The sequence below is a fragment of the Hypomesus transpacificus genome, unplaced genomic scaffold, assembly GCF_021917145.1.
Source record: "Hypomesus transpacificus isolate Combined female unplaced genomic scaffold, fHypTra1 scaffold_414, whole genome shotgun sequence".
Taxonomy (NCBI): Eukaryota; Metazoa; Chordata; class Actinopteri; order Osmeriformes; family Osmeridae; genus Hypomesus; species Hypomesus transpacificus.
The window spans coordinates 40001-60331 of record NW_025813932.1 but is presented as its reverse complement, the minus strand read 5'-3'; the positions used below and the strand labels follow the sequence as shown (position 1 = coordinate 60331).

General features: G+C 48.5%; 1 protein-coding gene across 1 annotated transcript in view; it reads left to right on the top strand.

Moving 5' to 3' along the window:
• The first annotated feature begins 7 nt into the window (after nucleotides 1–7).
• Nucleotides 8–20331, top strand: part of LOC124464746 (neural-cadherin-like) — a 58184-nt gene continuing 37860 nt past the window's right edge. Inside the window, exons 1-6 of the mRNA XM_047016568.1 lie at nucleotides 8–215; nucleotides 14417–14614; nucleotides 16914–17139; nucleotides 17263–17470; nucleotides 18605–18716; nucleotides 19220–19469. Of these exons, the coding sequence (XP_046872524.1) occupies nucleotides 41–215; nucleotides 14417–14614; nucleotides 16914–17139; nucleotides 17263–17470; nucleotides 18605–18716; nucleotides 19220–19469 (1169 nt within the window). The 5' untranslated portion in view covers nucleotides 8–40. The remainder of the gene's footprint in view (nucleotides 216–14416; nucleotides 14615–16913; nucleotides 17140–17262; nucleotides 17471–18604; nucleotides 18717–19219; nucleotides 19470–20331) is intronic.

The following is a 20331-nucleotide window of genomic DNA, read 5'->3' as shown; positions in this document are numbered from 1 at the left end:
TCTCAACGTGTCGGAGGACGCGAGCATCGGCTCTGTCGTCATGAACCTGAGTCCCGTGCGGTTCCAGACTGCTACCTTCGAGCTGATATACCCCGAATCCCAGAGCATCCCCGTTACCGTGGGGCGCGAGAGCGGGGAAATCGTTATAGGCAGGCGCCTGGACAGGGAGACGGAGCCTTTCGTGGAGATCACAGTTAAGATACAGGATACCCGAGGTGTGTACAAACAGTGCAACAATCCCAAACTCAGCGCTTAGAACCCCTACGTTGTGTTCATGCTTGCATTGCAGCAAGCCCTCATTCAGTGGAAGATTATCCTAAAACTGGACAGCCATCTGGATATCAGAGATAAAACTCTCCCAAATCTCAGTTGAGGCCAGAATACTTACACTACAATACATCCACATAACTGGTAGAGCAGTGCACCCGCCCATGCAACAACTGTGACTATGATTGTCACATTACCTTACTGTGAGCTGACCCCTTTCACATTATCAATCAATTGGCATGGCAATGTAATCAACTTTATAAAAAGCAATTTGAACAAATGTTCAAATATGGACTCCAAAGACGGACTATTCACAGAGGGGAAAAAAGTGTAATTGTAAATTGATTTTAAAATGGTGGACTGTCCTAGTGTACAGTAGATACACTGTGAGTCTGTGAAGCTGTTTTCAGCATTAATCCCTTCAGAGTGGCAATCCACCGGCCTCCCTCACCCCCCCCCCCCCCCACATCCCTCATCTGCTGTCATTAGCCCTGTAATCCCTCTCTCATTCACTTTGCTGCACCCATGCCATGGCCAGTCTCACTGATTCTTGGAGGGAGAGAGAGACCATCAAATCCTTCTGGACCTGTTGTAGATGTGTGCAACCCTGCAGATTGGAGGCCCCCACAGGAGCAGCCTGGGGGGCTCTGGTGTTTGGGGCCAGTGGAAGGACCCTGTCATGTACCCTGTTAGGGAGTCAGGTGGCTGAGCGGTGAGGGAGTCGGACTAGTAATCCGAAGGTTGCCGGATCGATTTCCCCCGTGCCAAATGACGTTGTGTCCTTGGGCAAGGCATTTCACCCTACTTGCCTCGGGGGAATGTCCCGTGATTAACTGTAAGTTGCTCTGGATAAGAGCGTTGGCTAAATTACTAAATGTAGAGTCGAGACACGTGCTATGGCTTTGTTTGACTAGTCTTCTGGTGTGGCGTGTTCGTGTGCCTGTACTGTAGGTTTCTCGATAAAACCTTCTTTCTTGTCATGCCTTTTGACAAATCAGGTCTATTCATCTTATAAACCAAAAAAGATATGATATAGTGAAACACGTATTATATTTGAGAGCCTATTTTCCAGATAAAGGGTCTTTTCAAGTTTCTACCCCGCTTCCATCATCCGGCTGCCAGCCCGACTCATCTCGATCAAAGAGATGACATGAGCTACTGCTCCCCAGATAGAAGCCCTGTTACATACCAACCTCTCCCAGTCCTGTTGGGCTCTCCTGCCTGCTTCTAGAGAGACCTGCTCCATGGTCCTTCTCCTCCTCTCCAGTTGTCTTCTCTTCTGCCCTTCTCAGTGACAACAGAAAGGGTGTGTGTAATGGTGTTGTGGCATTGGCACCTGTGCTATCATGGAGAGAGAGAGAGGGAGAGGGAGGGAGAGGGAGAGGGAGAGGGAGAGGGAGAGGGAGAGGGAGAGGGAGAGAGAGAGAGAGAGAGAGAGAGAGAGAGAGAGGGAGAGAGGGAGAGAGAGAGAGAGAGAGAGAGAGAGGGGAGAGAGGGAGAGGGAGAGAGGGAGAGAGGGAGAGAGGGAGAGAGAGAGGGAGAGAGGGAGAGAGGGAGAGAGGGAGAGAGAGAGAGAGAGAGAGAGAGAGAGAGAGAGGAGAGGGAGAGGGAGAGAGAGAGAGAGAGAGAGAGAGATAGAGGGGGAGAGACAGTCAGAAGGAGGGAGACCTGTACAGACCTTCCACAGAGATCATTGACTTGACTTTATCACCCAAACACTTTAATGTGTCTTTCCTGCAACACTTTTTTTCCCTGTGCATCTGTGCCAAAATCCGTTAATTGTATTGAAGAGGCCGGGAGCATTGAGGCGGCAGCACAGCCATGCTGTGAGGCTGGGGAGGGCTGTGGCTGATCAGACCTCCATGTCTGTGGGCTGGAAGCAAGGCAGGCAGGTTTCCAGGCCTGTCTCAGCCTGTGGTAATCACCTCAGCCCTGCCTGTTCTGCCAGGACTGGGCCTTTCCACTCAGATCCTTGCCTCACGCTGTCTTAAATCCAATTTTCTTTTTCCACTGGTTTCTCCCCCGACTAATATATTTGCATATTCTCCCTGTGATGTGAAATGAATTGGGAGGGGGGTCTAATCTCATTGGATGGGTAATTTGTGACTGTGGGGATGTTTATGTAATATCAGAAACAATTTCACCCAAATCCTGTCTGCATTTATTCACTTTGTCAAGAACCACTTGTGGTGTATATTGCTGCTATTGTTGCTGTTGAACTTTTGTGTGAGAGAGATAAATAGAGAGGAACACAGAGCACAGAGACAAAGAGAGAGAGAGTATAATAATGTTTACCCTCCTCTCAGGGCCCTAGCTGGTGAGATTGATGGTGGGTCTCTCGGTCTATGCGGTAGCTGCCTGTGTGCATGCGTGTGTGTGGTTCTGCGTCATGATCGGCCTGTTTTAACTGGACCTGTTGGAGGAGCACTTCCTCTGCAGGGCAGCTCCCCAGTTCTGTGTAGCACAATGCTGCTCAAACCAATCACATCAGTGAGCACGCAGGGCAGAGGAGGTGTGTGAGGCTAGTAGAGGAGGAGGAGAAGGAGAGAGAGAGTGGGGGGGGTAAAGAGAGGATGAACAAGAAGAGGGAGAGAAACATTTCAATTCTAGGGTGGGCACAGGGCAGGAGAGGGCAAGAAGTAATTTAGAAGAAGGCTGCGTTTGTTACAATAGGGATCCAAGCTGGAGTGAGAACATTGGAGGGTGCACTGGGGTCCAGAATGAGTGTGTGGCAGGAGGAAGAGCAGGAGGATGAGGAGGGTGTGTGTGTGTGCGAGAGGGTAGAGGACTGGAAGAAGATTAGGAGGGGGGGCAAGGAGAGGAGGCGTGCGTGTCAGGATGTGTGAGCTGCAGAAATTTAAGAGAGCTCCGAGCTGCATTATTAATGTCCATTACCACAAACGTTGTCAGAGCAAGACCTTCCCAGGAAGCTGGGGACAGCCAGACAAACACAGACACACTCCACACGATGGGTGATGGATGACTTCAAGACACTGGTCACCTACCAGAGATATAAATGTTCTCTGATCCCAGGTCCCACCCACTTTGCATTACAACCAACCGTGAACATGTTTGTGACCATCCTGCTGTAATGCGAGTGCACCTGCAGCTTCAATTGGCCTTGGTCATGATGATTGACAGCCGCCCAACAATACTGCTGGGCCTGCAGTGAGACTGTGTCTGGGACTGTTTTCTCTGCAGTGAGACTGTGTCTGGGACTGTTCTCTCTGCTGATCTTTCTCTGTAGGCAGACTGAGTTCCATCAGTCCCACTCTCAGCCTTACCTTCCACTGCCCATCCTCCCGGCACCAGCTCCCCTGAGAGCATAATTGATTTTGTTCTATTGACTAAGCAAGCACCGTTTGCTTCAGTCACAAAACATCACTTTAAACACAATTTATGTGTCCGAGACTGGGCTCCGATGGATGACTGTTTGAGAGTTTACAAACGGGAGCTGGGAGGTTGTGATTGGGGAGCTGTGATTGAGTGGAGGCCCCTGATAGGACTGGTCTGGACCACTTTAATGAATCACAGGCCCTCGGTCACAGAAGAACAGGCCAGGCCAAGCGGAATGATTAGACTTGGCACTCCTCCTCCACCCAGGGAATGAGAACACGTCTGTTTATTTTTATCTATTTGGTCTGAAATTTCACCACCATTTTACACTCTGAGGTCCAATTAACTGAACACAACAATGGTCTGCTGCTTCGGCCTCTAGTCCTACCGAAGAACTGATAAATACAACAAGCTCAGACCATTGTGGAAATCGGAAGATGTTTAAACAATGGGCGCGTACAGCAGGGCAACATTACAGGGCTGGCAAAGTTGCTTTAGTGAGATGTTTTGACATGCTGCGAACTTCAGCTGGAGCTAAAAAATATATAAAAAAGAGGCGAAATTGCTGTAATTGCGCAACACACCCAATCTGGGCAGTTTCTGAGCCACTTTAGTCCAATGATGAAGTGACTGTCATGCAAATCAGATGGAGCGACAGAAGCAGGAGGCTCTCAGCTGACGCCCCGTCTGTCTGCGGACGGTCCACAACAAAGCCTTCATGAAAGCTGCGGCGTATCAAGCAGAAGGACATGAGAGATGGGCTCTTCTCATCACAGCCATCACAGATGTTTCCCCGCTCCTGTCTTCATCAGTTCTCACAGATGACGGACACTGATCACGTTGGCCATCCTCGTCGCTAACACGCTATCGGCATCGTGGCAGCCATCCTCATCCTCCTTTTCGTCGTCATCATCCACGTTTACATCGCCTTCTTCGCCTTGTTCTCGTTGATGGCCCGTAGAAATAATGCGGGCGGTCCTTCAGTCTAAGTACATGAGGGACTTCTCAAAACAGATGCACCGTATCTAGAGTGTGTGTGCGTGTGTGTGTGTGTGTGTGCGTGTGAGAGAGGGAGAGATGAGACCATGGAACACCATGAAGGTTGTCTAGCGTGCGGTCGACTGATCTGTCTCTGCTTTGTATTCTGGCCGTTGTGTTGTCATCTCAACTGGTGCTGATCATTACATGCTTGTTGTAAAGCTCTCCTCGCCTCAGGTTCCACTTCCACAGTTGTTTGATCTCCCCGCTGCGGTGTCTGTGTGTGTCTGTGTGTGTGTTTGTGTGTGTGTGTGCCCAGGTGTACGTGTGAGACATGTTTGTATATCGTGCGGATCATGGTTTGATTGCAGCTAACAGTGTGGCATCACCCACCCTCCGCTCTCTCTGTCTCTCTCTGTCTCTCTCTCTCTCTTTGTCTCTCACCGTCCGCTTTCTCTGTCTCTCTCTCTCTGTCTGTCTCCCTCTGTCTTTCAACCTCCGCTCTCTCTGTCTCTCTCTCTCTCTGTCTCTCACCCTCCATTCTTTCCACTCTCTTTCCCACCCTTTCTCTCTCTTTCTAAATATCTCTCTCTCTCTCTCTCTCTCTCTCTGTATCTCTCTCTCTCTGTATCTCTCTTTCTGTATCTCTCTCTCTGTATCTCTCTCTCTGTATCTCTCTCTCTGTATCTCTCTCTCTGTATCTCTCTCTCTGTATCTCTCTCTCTCTCTCTGTATCTCTTTCTCTCTCTTTCTCTTTCTCTCTCTCTCTTTCTCTGTGTCTCTCTCTCTCTCTTTCTCTGTGTCTCTCTCTCTCTGTCTCTCTCTCTCTCTGTATCTCCCTCTCTGTTTCTATCATGAGTGTTGGGGCTTAATTCTGTGCTGTAATAAGACCATATGGTCTCCCCAGTCTTAGAATGTGCTGAGAAGGAAGGGATAGATAGATGCTGTGTTATTAGTACTTCCAGCTTTCAGTGGACACACACACACATGCACAGACACACGTTCACACACACACACACACACACACACACACACACACACACACACACACACACACACACACACATGCACACTGTCCGTGCTCCATTACGGTACTGAAGGGTGTTTACCCTGGGCTGACAGCTTATAGGGTTCAGCTCAGTGTCCACGGTTCTGGGCTGCTGTAAGTGGTACTCCACTCACTGTAGAAAGACTGTGTGGTTATGGGAACTCCAAACTATGGATTTGATCATTATTCAAGTAATCAAGCGCTACACCTGGCCTTCCCATTCAGGAGCCGAGCGACTGCATTTGAACACATTGAATGGGTTGAATTTACGTCATGGATAGATTTCCCTTTGCCCGAGTCCATGATTCATTCAGGATGTGTCTGGACCTGTGACCATGAATAATTATGATAATATTATTACTGTAATACCAATAATCGGGTATTTTATATTAAGGTCAAACTGGGCTGTCATGTGGAGGTAAATATAAAAGCCAGACAGTAGCCCTGCTGTTAATCCATCAATATTGTGAGAGATGAATACAGGATAATCACAGATTTTGGACATTTGAACAAATTCCTTTATTAATAATAATAACCATGTAAAATTGAGATAATGGTGGATGGTTTCTGGTATAATATGTCACTTAGCTCCATGTGTATGGACGAGTCCGGATTGGTGGTGCGTCACAGCCAGGGTGTGTGTGTGTGTGTGTCTGAGGGTTTGTGTGTGTGTGTGGTCTGTGTGTTGGTGCAAGGCATTGATCTGCTCTAATCTGGCCTGCTGCTAATGCTGTGTGTGTGTGAGTGCCTGTGTGTGAGTGCCTGTGTGTGTGTGTGAGTGCCTGTGTGTGTGTGAAGGGAGATGATGTGCCACAGAACATGCTGTCTCTGGATTACACCGCAAATGAGAAGCTGATCCTTTGGTTTTCCCCATTAACAACATGTCTAAATGGTCACATGCTGACTTAGTGCCTGTAATGTGTGTCTGAGCATGTGTGAGCATGTGTGTGTGCGTGTGGCAGACAGGCATGCCACACGTTTGTGTTCAGTGTGTGTCTTTGTGTGCTGGGGGCACATGTAGAGTTTCAGAAGGCTTGAGGTTGATGAAGCCCCCTCTGACTCCCTCCTCAGTTGGCCTGTCTCTCATGCTCTCCTCATCACAGCCAGTGCCTCACTCATCTCCATGGTTGACACAAAGTTTGTCTTCCAACAGAAACAGTGGACTGAACTGTGATTGGTCCCTGCTAGGATCCAACCTTTCAAAGCACAGTCCACCTCTGGGACCAGGTCCTGGTTCTTGTTGATAGATGAACACTTTCTCAGTTGCAGTCTGAGCCTGGTTTTCCCATTACACCTCTCAGTGGCTTCTGCTGGCCCTGTCCTCTCTGAAAGGGGGGGGGGTCCTACCCCCTCCCTAACTCCCCCGACATCCCACATCCATCACTGCCTCGCCGGGAAATGGCAAGAGGGATGGAGGGCGAGCACAGGAAACCGCAGAGAGGGTACCAGACTACAAGGAGTGTGTTCCGGAAGGTTCCAAAGGCTGAAACCGGCTATGGACCTGAAGGCACAGCATTAGTATGCATGATCTACTGGAACACGTGGAACCCTTACTGTCACTGACACAACCTCTTACTGTAATATGTGCGGGTCTCTGGTGTGTGTCTTCTGTCTGGATGAAGGTTGGCTCGAGCTTTGTTCAGCAGCGTGTGTGTGAGTGTGTGTGTGTGTGTGTGTGAGTACCTCACTCAGCGGTGTCCTGTTGACAGGCCTTGCCAGACTACCCAGGAGGCTTCATTACCACAAGGCATGAATGGGAAATTGAATTAGAGCCTTGGTAGATGGTCCAGACCCATAAACGAAGAGAGTTAACCGCAATGCAATTTAAAAGCCTCTGTAATGAGCGGTAGCTAAAATAATTTCACACTCTAGTGCATAGATGGTCCTTTCTCGGCCCGTCCTCACTGTCAGGTGTCGTCTCTGTAATCTCATTGGTCTGTAAGGTCCTGCTGGGAGCTGACACAGAGGCTCTCTGTCCTGCGGCAGAGAGGGAGGCTCACTGAGCACACCATTTAAACAGGCCGGATGTGTGATTGAATTAGAGTGCGGCAGCATCAGTTGTCTTGGTTAGGGTCCAGTGTCTCTCTGAAGGAGATTAGAAGTCCGAGGGAGAAAGAGAGTTGTTCTGGCTGCACATCTGCTGTGAAAACATGGCCATTATTCTCCATTAGGAGCTGTTCCAGCCTGGAGAGAGGCCTCACGCTCACACACGGCACAGCACACACACACTGTACTGTACACACACACACACACACAGATGACTACACTCCTTCCATTATATGAGAAATACTACCATCACCCTTTCACTGTTACAGAGAATGAGAAAGCTAGGTGAAACACGAATATCAACCCAGATAGAGACTAACGACCAGATGAAACCTGCATTGTAATGAACCAAGCCTTGGCTTTTGGAAAGACTGAGAAGGGGATGGAGACAAAGAGAATGTGTGTGTGTGTGTGTGTGGGGGGGGGGTGCAGAGAGGGTAATAGATACAAAGGAAGACAGGAGTAGGTGAGATAGAGAAAACGACTGAGTCGATGGAAGCAGAAAAAGAGCAAATTTAACAAGGCTCTCCAGATTCAACTCAGCGCTTCTCTCCACTGAAAGCAGAACACTCCATTCTGTTTGAAAATGTTTCCAGTATTTCTTTCAGAGTTTGATAGTATTGCTATGACGATCCTGGACCTTCCCCCAATCCCAGTGCACCTTAGGGTAGTACCATACTAGCTGGAGATATTAGGGAGCTACAAAATCTCTTTTTATCACCCTCTCCTCCCTTCGCCTTGCCTGTTCTTCTCTGCTCTCCTCTTCTCAGTACTGACAGAGTCATAGGGAGAGAGAGGATGAAGCTAAATAACATTTTATTCTTTATGGATCAGATCATCTTATGGGGGATATAGTGGTGACATATTTGACATCAATGTGTAAAAGCCATTTAGCTTCACTTCTTTACCAGGCCACTTACTGTCCTCAGAATTTCCTCAGTTTCCTCAGCAATGTCTGATCTCTGTGTGTACTTATCTGAATATTTCAGTGGTTGTGTCAGTGTGTGTATTTGTAGCATATTTGAATGCTTGTGTGTGGGAAGATGTGCTTAAATGTGTGAAATGAACATATGGTATCAACAAACGCATGGCAGTGTAATACTGGTGTGTGTGTGTGTAAAGTACTTGTGTTTGTGAGTTACTCTACGTGTGTATGTATATAGGTGTGTGTATGTGTGTGTATGTAGGTAGGATTATGTATTAATGTGCATTTGTGAGCATCTGACGTGTGTGTGTGTGTTTGAATGAGTGACTGTGTGTGTATGTGAGTGTGTGGTGGTGGTGAGGAGAGGGGTGTGTGTGTGTGTATCAGACTGTCTGATCACTATGCAGGCCAGAGCCCTAGACTTCAGTGGCTTCAGAGACAGTGAGGGGAGAGAGATCCCTCTCTTCAGTGGCTTCAGAGACAGTGAGTGGAGAGAGGTCCCTCTCTTCAGTGGCTTCAGAAACAGTGAGGGGAGAGAGATCCCTCTCTTCAGTGGCTTCAGAGACAGTGAGGGGAGAGAGATTCCTCTCTTCAGTGGCTTCAGAGACAGTGAGGGGAGAGAGATCCCTCTCTTCAGTGGCTTCATAGACAGTGAGGGGAGAGAGATCCCTCTCTTCAGTGGCTTCAGAGACAGTGAGGGGAGAGAGATCCTTCTCTTCAGTGGCTTCAGAGACAGTGAGGGGAGAGAGATCCCTCTCTTCAGTGGCTTCAGAGACAGTGAGGGGAGAGAGATCCCTCTCTTAATAGATTTGAGCCCTGGAAGCGTCAGCATGTCGATCCTGTGCTGACGGCTGCACCTTGCCCAGGATCACAGAGCACAGGGGGCTTCAGATGGGGATTCTTTGACTGCTAACATTTGGTTCATGTGCCTTGGTCCACCCTCCTGTGAAGGGTTCATTCATCCCCCCTCTGCCCAACAGCACACTCCCACAGGATTGTGTGGGTTGTTGGCATTTATGTTCACAGCTGCAATTTATATACATTTTTGTCCTCACTGAGATAATTGTTTTGAAAATCCTCCCTCCTGTGTGAAAGAAAAGAATACAACACGAGATCCACAGAAGAATCTTCGTAATGAATTAGATCCTTTGTATGTATTCTTTTCTGTGGTCTTTAATGTGTTTACTGCTCGTGGTCTTTGTGCTTTCTCCTCTCTGTGTCCTGTATGCGACACACACAAACACGCACAGAAACACAAACACGCACAGAAACACACACCCCAAATGTAGTGTCCTTAGGCCGTGGGCAGTCTATGAGCACAGCAGCACTTGAGAAAACCTTTTTTTCTAGAAGCAAGCCACTTATCAGCTTTATTTAGCAACAACCCAAGGAAAGGATTACCAGGAAGCAACAGCCATAGAAGTCGCCTGCAGTGATACAGGACACACACACACGCACATGCACACGCACACACACAGCCGGTCATGTTCACTCTCCTGCACACACGCACACATGCATACACAACTGCATGCAAACACACACACAGTCATGCCATGCTCACTCTCATGCACACACACACACACTCATGCACACACACACTCACAAACGCACATACCTACATGGTGTTCATTAGGATCCCAGCTCTGATGGGCTGTAATGATGTGCCCGGGCTGTTATTAGCAGCTCAGTAACCAGCTCATTACACAGGGACTTGTGGAATCACCGCCACCATTACCACAGAGACAGCAACACAGCCAGAGAATCCACCCCCATCACCCTTCTCAACACACACCTCTGCTCCCAACCCCACCCCACCATCCCTCCCCACCTCTGAGACACCCCTACCCCCCCCCCCCATCACCCTTCTCAACACACACCTCTGCTCCTATCCCACCACCCCCCATCACCTCTCCCAACACACACTTCCCCTATCCCCCCCCCCCCTCTGCACCTCCAACACACACCTCACTTACCACCACCACCCCCCCCACACACACCTCTAACACACACCTCCCCTTCTCCCACACACACACACACACACACACACACACACACACACACACACACCACCCCCCCACACCTCCCCGCTGCTCAACACAACATCTTGGCTCTAGTAGAACTGGATCTTTCTTCTAGATGCTGGGTTGTAAACCTTCCAGGGAGGGAAAATAGCATGATCCAAGCTCATCTTCAACACGGCTGATCTCCAGGAGCGTAGGAGCGGGTTGAACGGCGTCGACAACAGAGATACCATCTGAACACTGATGAGTTTCCCTGCTTGCGCTGCGCTCGCGTTTATCCACGCGAACATCTGATCCATGCGACGTTCTTCTCCTCAGAATGGACGTTCTGAGGAGAAATTCAAAGTGGTGGAGCAGAACGATAGATTAATTCTATCCTCCGTCCTCTCCTTCCCTCTCTTATTATCCCCCCTAACAATCCTTTTAGGGAGCTGTCACACACTTTATGGTTATTGTGCTGTGCTGGAGAACTGTGTGCTGGAACAGAGCTGGCCAAAGAGCACGGCATTGTGTTAGGGGAAAAACATGGTTCCCATCCAACCTAAGTCAGCAAAAGATACAGAGAGTTAAAAATGAGCTCTCAGCATGTTTGTGCTCTGGACAACCAAACTGAGAAAAAAATGAAAAAAAAACTAACATGATTGACTCCTGCAGTATCTCAATCATAATCTGTGCACACACACACAGCTTGTGGTGACTATACTTGCAAGCATGCCCAGCAGGATGTATGACTTTCTAATGTTGTGAGTATGGAGGCAAACTGTTCTATATCTCTGTGATGTGGGGCAATATGTGCAAAGTACCCACACTGTAACTGCCCCGAACAATGATGGTCCTTTGAGGATGTGGTGTGTGCTATGCATGACCTTGTGTGAGATTTCATCAATTTCCTGAGAATCTGTTTCAGCAGTGAGCACCAGGAAAGGGCTTGTTACCTATATCTAGTGAATCTGTGTTTCAGCTTTGTGGAACGTTCATTCAGGGACTTGCAGATATTGGTGCACGGAGGATGTTTTGCCTGCCTACAAGATGATCAAACCTGCATGAAACTATGGATGCAATGATTCTAGATTTTATGGTACGATTATAGTCTGAGGAATAATCACAGTTTTATGATTATCATGCACATTTTGTTTTGAAAATGTTGACATTTTTCTAAGTGTGCTTCTCAGGAACACTAGTACTAATCTTGGTGCGTAACTGAGATGAGTAGCCTAAACTAATAACGCAGACTAGGCTAGTTATCGTACAGTGCCAGCAACAAAACTTAAGATTGTGTTAGAAAACGTGACAATTATGAAGGTAATGTTTATGTAACTCACACAGTAAAAGTAGCTAGCTATCACTAGATAGTTAACGCAGATATGAGCAGTAACATTAGCTAGCTAAAATAGCTAACGTCACTGTGTCCAATCCCGACCGGTTATTAGCTAACATTCTGAGAAAATGCCACTTCAAATATTGATAAAAATGATTGTATCACGTTTTCAGCTGATTTACTGATTTCACGTTAAGCTTTAACTTCCTACCTTTCGAGCTAAATATTGTAAAAAAAATAGAGTTAGCTTATCCTTTACTAGAGCCGGTAGAAAGACGCTGGCGCCGGTAAATTAGCCGTGCGCTACCCTTGTCCAAACCCGACCACACTTAGCTACATTATGTACTCAAATATCTGATTGTCAGCGTGCTTGCTAGTCGTTAATGTTAACAGATAAATCATTGGTCCGTCATATATGTTTCCTATGGATAATGTAATGAGACATCTCTGTCTCAATTTCTAACAACAACCTGGTAACGGGAGAGATCTCAGTGAAGGCAACCTGTAATGAAAAAAAACGAGAAGCCGCACAATCGGAGTGTAGGGTTAAGAGACAGCTACTGTCTCTGGGTTAAATATTGTGTAGGCACTGTTGTTGAGAAGCACTTTTTGACATGTTTGTCGAAATAAACTTTACATATTTAGTACATCTAAAGGTTTAACAACGGTAATATGAAATCATTCCGACATCTGTGGGCGTCGCAAGATTTTAATAAACACCATTAAGGCCGTTGCTAGACTAATGATTCTGTCTGTTCACCTAACTAACTACGTGCACTCTGCCCTTGCAGTTGACTGCTAACTGACAGTACCTAGCTAACATTACCGCAACCAGCTGTTGATATCTCACCAGCAATAGGTTAAACCTTTCAACTTACCCTTTACATCATCCATTTACTCCTTAAACTCCTTCCCCATAATGTGCTTTCATACACCTTTGTACTTGCCTATAGCTCAGAGAGATGTTGGTGGTCTCACTTCCTGTTGTCTGTTTCCAGAGATAAGATCGGCAGGCTGCCTGGACCCCCTCAGCTCCTAGACATGGTAGTCCTATAACAGAATGGGATTTACACAAATTAATCCAGTAAAGTATGGCCTTGATGAGATGTATGTGGCTGTATGTTGTTGTGAGAGCTCTGCTTCTGGTGACCATACAGATATAGAAATATACTGTACCTACCGTAACTTCAGCACAGACAGGAATGTAACTACTGTGTACACGGTAACTAAAGGAACTACAGCACAGACATGAAATACAGTACAGAGGAGTAACTATAGTAACTACAGTACAACCACAGTCCAGACAATCAGTACAGTACAGTACAGATTGAATAGACATGGGGTAAATTTCTATGCTATGTGTGACATTGGTCCCACCTCTGTCTCATCTGAGGTGTTGAGGCAGAAAGTTAGGCAGGGTCAGTTTCACGAGTGTCATTTCCACAGTGTATTTATAGGTCTACTGTTCCGGTGCTAGATTGTGACCTTTTACCCATGGGTCAGGACACACTGTTTCGTCCAGTCTGGGATTCTCTCTCTCCCTCTCCCTCTCCCTCTCTCTCTCTCTCTCTCTCTCTCTCTCTCTCTCTCTCTCTCTCTCTCTCTCTCTCTCTCTATCTCTCTCTCTCTCTCTCTCTCTCTCTCTCTCTCTCTCTCTCTCTCTCTCTCTCTCTCTCTCTCTGCCGAGGGAAAGACCTGATGCGAGAGCTAATTGGATTGTGGGAATCTTCTTACCCAGCCCAGCATGGCTGTGTGCAGGTGACACGGTCCTGAGGCATTATCTCCATGCCCCGGATGATCACCAGGGCTTTGCACTGCCGAGACAGCCCAAATCAGCAGCTCCTAGATTGGGTTCGCTCTCCCAGAGGCGTGGGCGCCTGGAAGGGAGGCCAAGCAGATCAGACAACGCCTCGTCCCTGATTAAGCACTCACAGGCAGGGAGTTTGCAACACCAGCTACACTGCAGTAGTCTGGATCAATGTATTTGTAGGGAGTCAAGGCTGGGTATTGTGGAAAGAATAGAATAAGTAGACTAAAGGCTAAAGATGCACTGTATGAAAAGTACAGCAAAAAAAAGTGTGTGTGAGTGTGTATACACACACATAAATAAAAAATGTATACAGGAGAGTTAGTTTCTGTGTCATATTTTTGGGGGATTTCTATTTTTGGGTGGTTCATTTTGCTTACTGAATGTGCTCTGGATACCGTGCACCGTATCCAAAGAAGTGTTTTGAGTTGACTTTTCTGAGCGGCGGTTAGCTCTTTTTGCGTGTTTGCCACCCTCCCCACACCTGCGCTTCAGTGCCCTCTCTGCTCATCAACCCTCTCCTCCCTCGCTGACATGGCAGCTGTCACTACTGAGAACAACTCAGCCATGTTCTCCTCCACCCCCCTCTCTCCCTCCTCCTGTCTCTCCCACGTTTTCTCTAACCCCCTCCCTCTGTGCCTCCGCCCCCCCCCCCCCCCCCTCCCCCCAGGCCCAGACTGGTACCTGACCAAGGTGAAGCTGAGAGTGGCCGACGTGAATGACAACATTCCGGAGTGGAGCATGGAGCCGTACCCCTACCTGGCCGTAGTGTTGCCCCAGGCCCCATCAGGGACTCTGGTCTACCAGCTCCAGGCCCTGGACCCGGACGAGGGGAGCAGTGGGGAGGTGGAGTACTTTCTGTCCGATGGTAAGCCACACTCAGGGCCTCATGTACTAACGCTTTTGCACCCATTTCAGGCGTATTTGAATCGCAACGTGCGGGTAAAAAGCATGGCAAGGCCTGTACAAACATGCCGCACTGAGGTAAAAGTGTAGACTGCCTGTCGCGGGAACTGAAAATGCCAAATTGCGCTTTTCCGTGTCATGCATATGCATTCACGGGAGGGTCAGGGGAAAAGTGGGAGTTTCCCATAAAGAGATGGAAGGGGATGATTAAAGTGCGGTACGTACAGAAACCAAACCGTCCGTGAAAGCGTGCCTCCATTTTGTGGTGAAAATTCGGCACCTCTTAAGAGCAGGTGTAAACCAGGATGCAGGTTTCCTCGCATATGCCTCCTGGTGAAATGGCAGCAGTAATTGAGCCAGACGAAGACATGGGCAAAGGGGACGAGCTGAAAGGACTTTTGCCACAAGGATCACGCTTTTTCAGTTGATTGAACACTAAATCATTAGGCGTTACAGATTAAGCAGCCATGCAATATTACAGTTTTTGTGTCCGTGTGGAATTCCGTAATTGTATAATATTTAAATTCACTCTTCCCTCATGAACGAGCACATCAACTTCGTTATCACTAAATCTGTTTTTCGCTGTTTTGACTTTGGTGGCTGATCCATGATAGAAAGAGAGAAGGAGGCCCATTAAATTACGTGTTTAAATGCTCGCTATGGTATAGTGGGCGGAGAAAGGCGCTGATTACCCGATGAACTGCAGGGTTGGTAAATACGACGTAAGCTGAAGTATCACAGCGTGCGCTGTCTGCGGGTTGGCCATGGCGCTAAGAACGCTACGTTTGCAAATGTACGAACATGAGGGCCTCAGAGCCTCCTACTGTGTTTCCACACACACATTACATTTACATTTTCATTTGGCCGACGCTTTTAAGCGACTTACACATACACACACACACATACACACACACGTACACACACACACGTACACACACACATACACACACATTGACTAAGTGGGTCAGAGGTCTGCCACTATGCCTCCTGCTCAGAGGGGGGTCTGTCATATCAGAGGGGGGGGGGGGGGGGTAAATCTGGTCCGGTGGGTCTAAAAATCCGTCTGTGACTTTGACCTGTATGAACCCTCCCCCACTCACCAGACAAGACAGGCACTACAGAAGCAGTGCTGTTTGACCCTCTAACCCCCGCCCCCCCCCCCCCCCCCCCCCGCCCTGTCCTTACAGTAAGCAGATGTTAAGATAAGTTGTAATAACCATCTCAAGTGGTACAAGCTAAACACACATCTTCTGCCGGGTAGTATTCCAAATCAGATTGGAAAATCATTTGTCTTTAGGTTAGGGTTAGCTAATCCTCTCAACAGAACCATAGGTTTACCCTCCATATCGGAGGAGGATGGTCTCTCACTGGCCAGCAGGCCCTGGCAGTAGTAGCTTATACGTGACCTCATTCTGTAGTATATGAACCAGTATGCTGACTTTAGGATGTACAGTATTAACAGCATATTGACATTAGTATTCACAGTGCTGAGTGTTAAGAGGCTCTCATAGCGTCCTCTTTCACAGCTGGTAACCAAGATACGGATAAGAGTGGAGGACTGAGCTATCTAGGCACCTCAGTCAGCTTCTAACTGCCTGTCTGTCTGTCTGCCTCTCTGTCTGTCTGCCTCTCTGTCTGTCTGTCTGCCTGCTTGTCTCTGTCTGCTTCTGTCTGTCTGTCTGTCTGTCTGTCTGTCTGCCTCTGCCTCTGCCTCTGTCTCTGTCGGCATCTGTCTGCCTCTGTCTGTCTGCCTCTGTCTCTGTCTCTGTCTCTGTCTCTGCCTCTGCCTACCTCTGTCTGTCTGTCTGCCTCTCTGTCTGTCTGTGTGCCTCTGTCTGTCTGTCTGTCTGTCTGTCTGTCTGCCTGTCTGTCTGTCTGTCTGTCTGTCTGTCTGTCTGCTTCTGCCTCTGCCTCTGCCTCTGCCTCTGCCTCTGCCTCTGCCTCTGCCTCTGCCTCTGCCTCTGCCTCTGTCTCTGTCTGCATCTGTCTGCCTCTGTCTGTCTGCCTCTGCCTCTGCCTCTGCCTCTGCCTCTGCCTCTGCCTCTGTCTCTGTCTCTGTCTCTGCCTCTGCCTACCTCTGTCTGTCTGTCTGTCTGCCTCTCTGTCTGTCTGTCTGTCTGTCTGTCTGTCTGTCTGTCTGTCTGTCTGTCTGTCTGTCTGTCTGTCTGTCTGTCTGTCTATCTGCTTGTCGACTGCCTGCCTGTCTTTCTATCAATGTGTACACATCTACCGTGTCACTGTGCCTCCTGTCTGTGTTGCAGGAGGTGAGGGCTGTTTTTCAGTTGACCAGCGGACAGGCCAGGTGGTGACTACAGGGTTTCCCCTGCAGAGAGACAGGGAGTACCTCCTCAGCGTGCTGGCGTTCGACGGCCTGGGGAGTCGCAGCACCCCCGCCATGCTGTCTGTGGTGGCGGGACCACGCGCCCCCCAGTTCACCAACACCAGCTACGCCATCTCCATACCTGAGAACACACCTGAGGGACAAGCGTGAGTTACACACACACACACACACTGACTTACACACACACAGACAGACAGACATACACACAGACACACACATATGTAGCTTTCATTAGACGTTCTTAACCAACCACACATCTCCTCCTGCAGCTTCCTGGTAGTGCTGGCCATTTCCTTCCAGAAGAAGCCAATCAGCTACAGCCTGCTGATCAACCCCAGCAGTCTGTTCTCCATGCAGGGAGAGACGGGAGAGGTGGGCCTGACCAGGACGCTGGACTACGAGAGCGACCAGCGGAGATATCTGCTGATGGTCCGCGCCAGTGAGGGGGGGCCTGGGGGCCTTAGCAGTGTCACTGAGGTCAGAGGTCATGCACAAACGCACACACACAAAGCACTGCTGTTTACGCATGGTCCTTTTGAGATCAACATACATTGGAAGTTAATTTCTCCAGACGTCTGTCTGTCTGTCTGTCTGTCTGTGTGCCTCTGTATGTCTGTCTCTCTGTCTGTCTTGGGTCATAGAGCCACAGCTATCTCCCTTCTGGGCTTCTACAGCATCTTCTTCTATTTACATCTTGTGAATAATGTACTTGACAATCTTATCAGACAGTTATCATCTAAGGCCCTTGTTTCACAGAACATATTCAGATAGAACTTCTGCCTGATTACACGTGCTGGGTTTTAAGTGGGTTTTGTGTGTGTTAATGGTGTGTAGACACACTCCTAAAAACTGTGTGGTGGGGGAGTGTTTGTGTGTGTGTGTTTGAGTGAGAGTGTGTTGGGGAGAGTTTGTGTGTGCGTGAGTGTGTGTGTATTTGGAAGGGTATCTGAGACAGGGAACCCATCCTGCTATTTCAACACCATTACTCAGCTGTCACTTCACACTTTACAGTCACTGGTGACAGGGTTAGGTCCCCCGCCAACACACACACACTCACACACACACACACACACACTCACAAATACAGTCACTGGTGACAGGGTTAGGTCCCCCGCTAAACACACACACACTCACACACACACACACGCACACACACACACACACACACATACACACACACACACAAACACACACACGCATGCACAAACAGCCTAAGAAGGTATGAACTGGAAGATAAAGGATATGTTGAGGTGGCAACTTAGAAACTAAAAATACAATTTAGCTTAAGTTGACACCCCCAGTATAGACTTCCCTGGGGCTCTTCTGGAAGCGATTAAGGTTTTCAAAGTCTCTCCAATTTTGTATTTCACTCGTCACCCCTTCTTCCCCACTATTCCACACACTCTCTAATTTGCTCTTCTTTGTCTCTTCCCATTCTCCTCCTCCCCTCCATTTTCCTCTTCTCCTTACTTCTCCCTTTTCTCCTCTACTATCTCCTCCTCTCCTCCCTCCCCCACCTCTCCTCTAAACCCTCATCTCCACCCCCCCTCCTCTCCTCTAACCCCTCATCTCCACCCCTCCTCCCCCTCCTGTCCTCCTCTCCTCCTGCAGATCCAGGTGGTGATAACTGATGAGAATGACTGTGTTCCAGAGTTCCTCCAGTCTATCTACAGTGTGGATGGAGTCCTAGAGACAGTAACCACAGCAACCTCTCTCCTGCAGGGTGAGAGCATGGCCCGGGGCCCCTTGTTCCTCATCCCTGTTGAATGGTTTAGTTAAAGCTCTGCTCGCTATCTGGGATCTGCTGGGTTATATGAACACTGACATTTATCACCTGACTTTTGTTTTCCTTTCATGTAATAAATTAATAGTGTTTTTGGATTGTTATAATTCTTTTAAGGATTCTAACAGATGCTGTCAGCACCCAGTGTCCCTAACATCGAGAAAAGCCATAAAAAGATACATATGAAAAAATGTCAACACTTCTGTCATCTGTCTAAATTAAATACAATTTGCATATAGTAGCTCAGTATACTCTTCTCTCTCCTCTCCTCCTCACCTCTCCTCTTCCTCTCTTCTCCTCTCCTCCTCTCCTCCTCTCCTCCTCAACATCTTCACCTCTCCTCTCTCTCCTCTCTCTCCTCTCTCTCTCCTCCTCCTCACCTCTCTTCCTCTCTTCTCCTCCTCACCTCTCCTCCTCACCACTCCTCTCCTCCCTTCCTCCAGTGCTGGCCAGTGACTGTGACTCAGGCCTGAATGCAGAGCTGACCTACTACACCCTGAGCCCTGACTTCAGCGTGTCGCCCCATGGTACCATCTTTCCCGCCGGTCGTCTTGACTACGAGCGGCCCAACCACCTGTATGAGTTTGTGGTGATGGCGGTGGACAGTGGGGAGGAGCCTCAGTCTGGGACAGCCACCATCCGGCTGCGCATGGCCAACGTTAACGACGAGCCACCTGCCTTCTCACAGCTTGTGTAAGTCAGGTTACCATGCAACACTGAGGACCATGACAACTGTAACAAACAGGACACAACACAATACGGCACACTGTAATTATGCACTCTATAATTCTAGTTTGAGTTTCTGTCACTGACAAACACAAACACAAACATGCAGGCAGGCAGGCAGGCAGGCAGGCAGGCAGGCAGGCAGGCAGGCAGGCAGGCAGGCAGGCAGGCAGGCAGGCAGGCAGACAAGCAGACTGTCAGGAAAGCAGGCAGGCAGATACACAGGCATATAGACAGACAGACAGGCAGACAGAACTAGATGTGCTCTGTTTGTGCTTGTCCCAGTTCAATGGAAGGACAGATTGAGATGGAGTGAGAGAGAGACATATAGAGAAATAGACATGGAGAGAAAGAGAGAGGGAGAGTCAGTGAAAAAGAGAGATCGAGGAAAGAGAGACAAAGAGAGTGGTGAGGTAAAGAGGGAGAGAGAACGGTGAGAGAGAGAGAGAGAGAGAGAGAGAGAGAGAGAGAGAGAGAGAGAGAGAGAGAGAGAGAGAGAGAGCAGAGGGGAGTTTGCACAGTCTCATCTTGTGATGTGCCAGCAAGCGCCCTTTGAGCTGGGTGACAGATTACAGGTCACTTACGTTGCCACGGAGACTGCCACGACTGGTGCAGATGAATCACCCATCAGCGTTCCTCTGTAAACCATCAATCACCTTTGACTCTCAACACACACGCTCTCTCACTCACTTGCGCACACACACTTGACTTGCATAAATGCATGCACACACACACACACACATTCTGCTGACGATTAAACTCGAAGTCTCGAACGCTCTCAAACTTCGCAGTCCTCTGACATCCTGCCCATCAGCCAGCCTCCTCCATC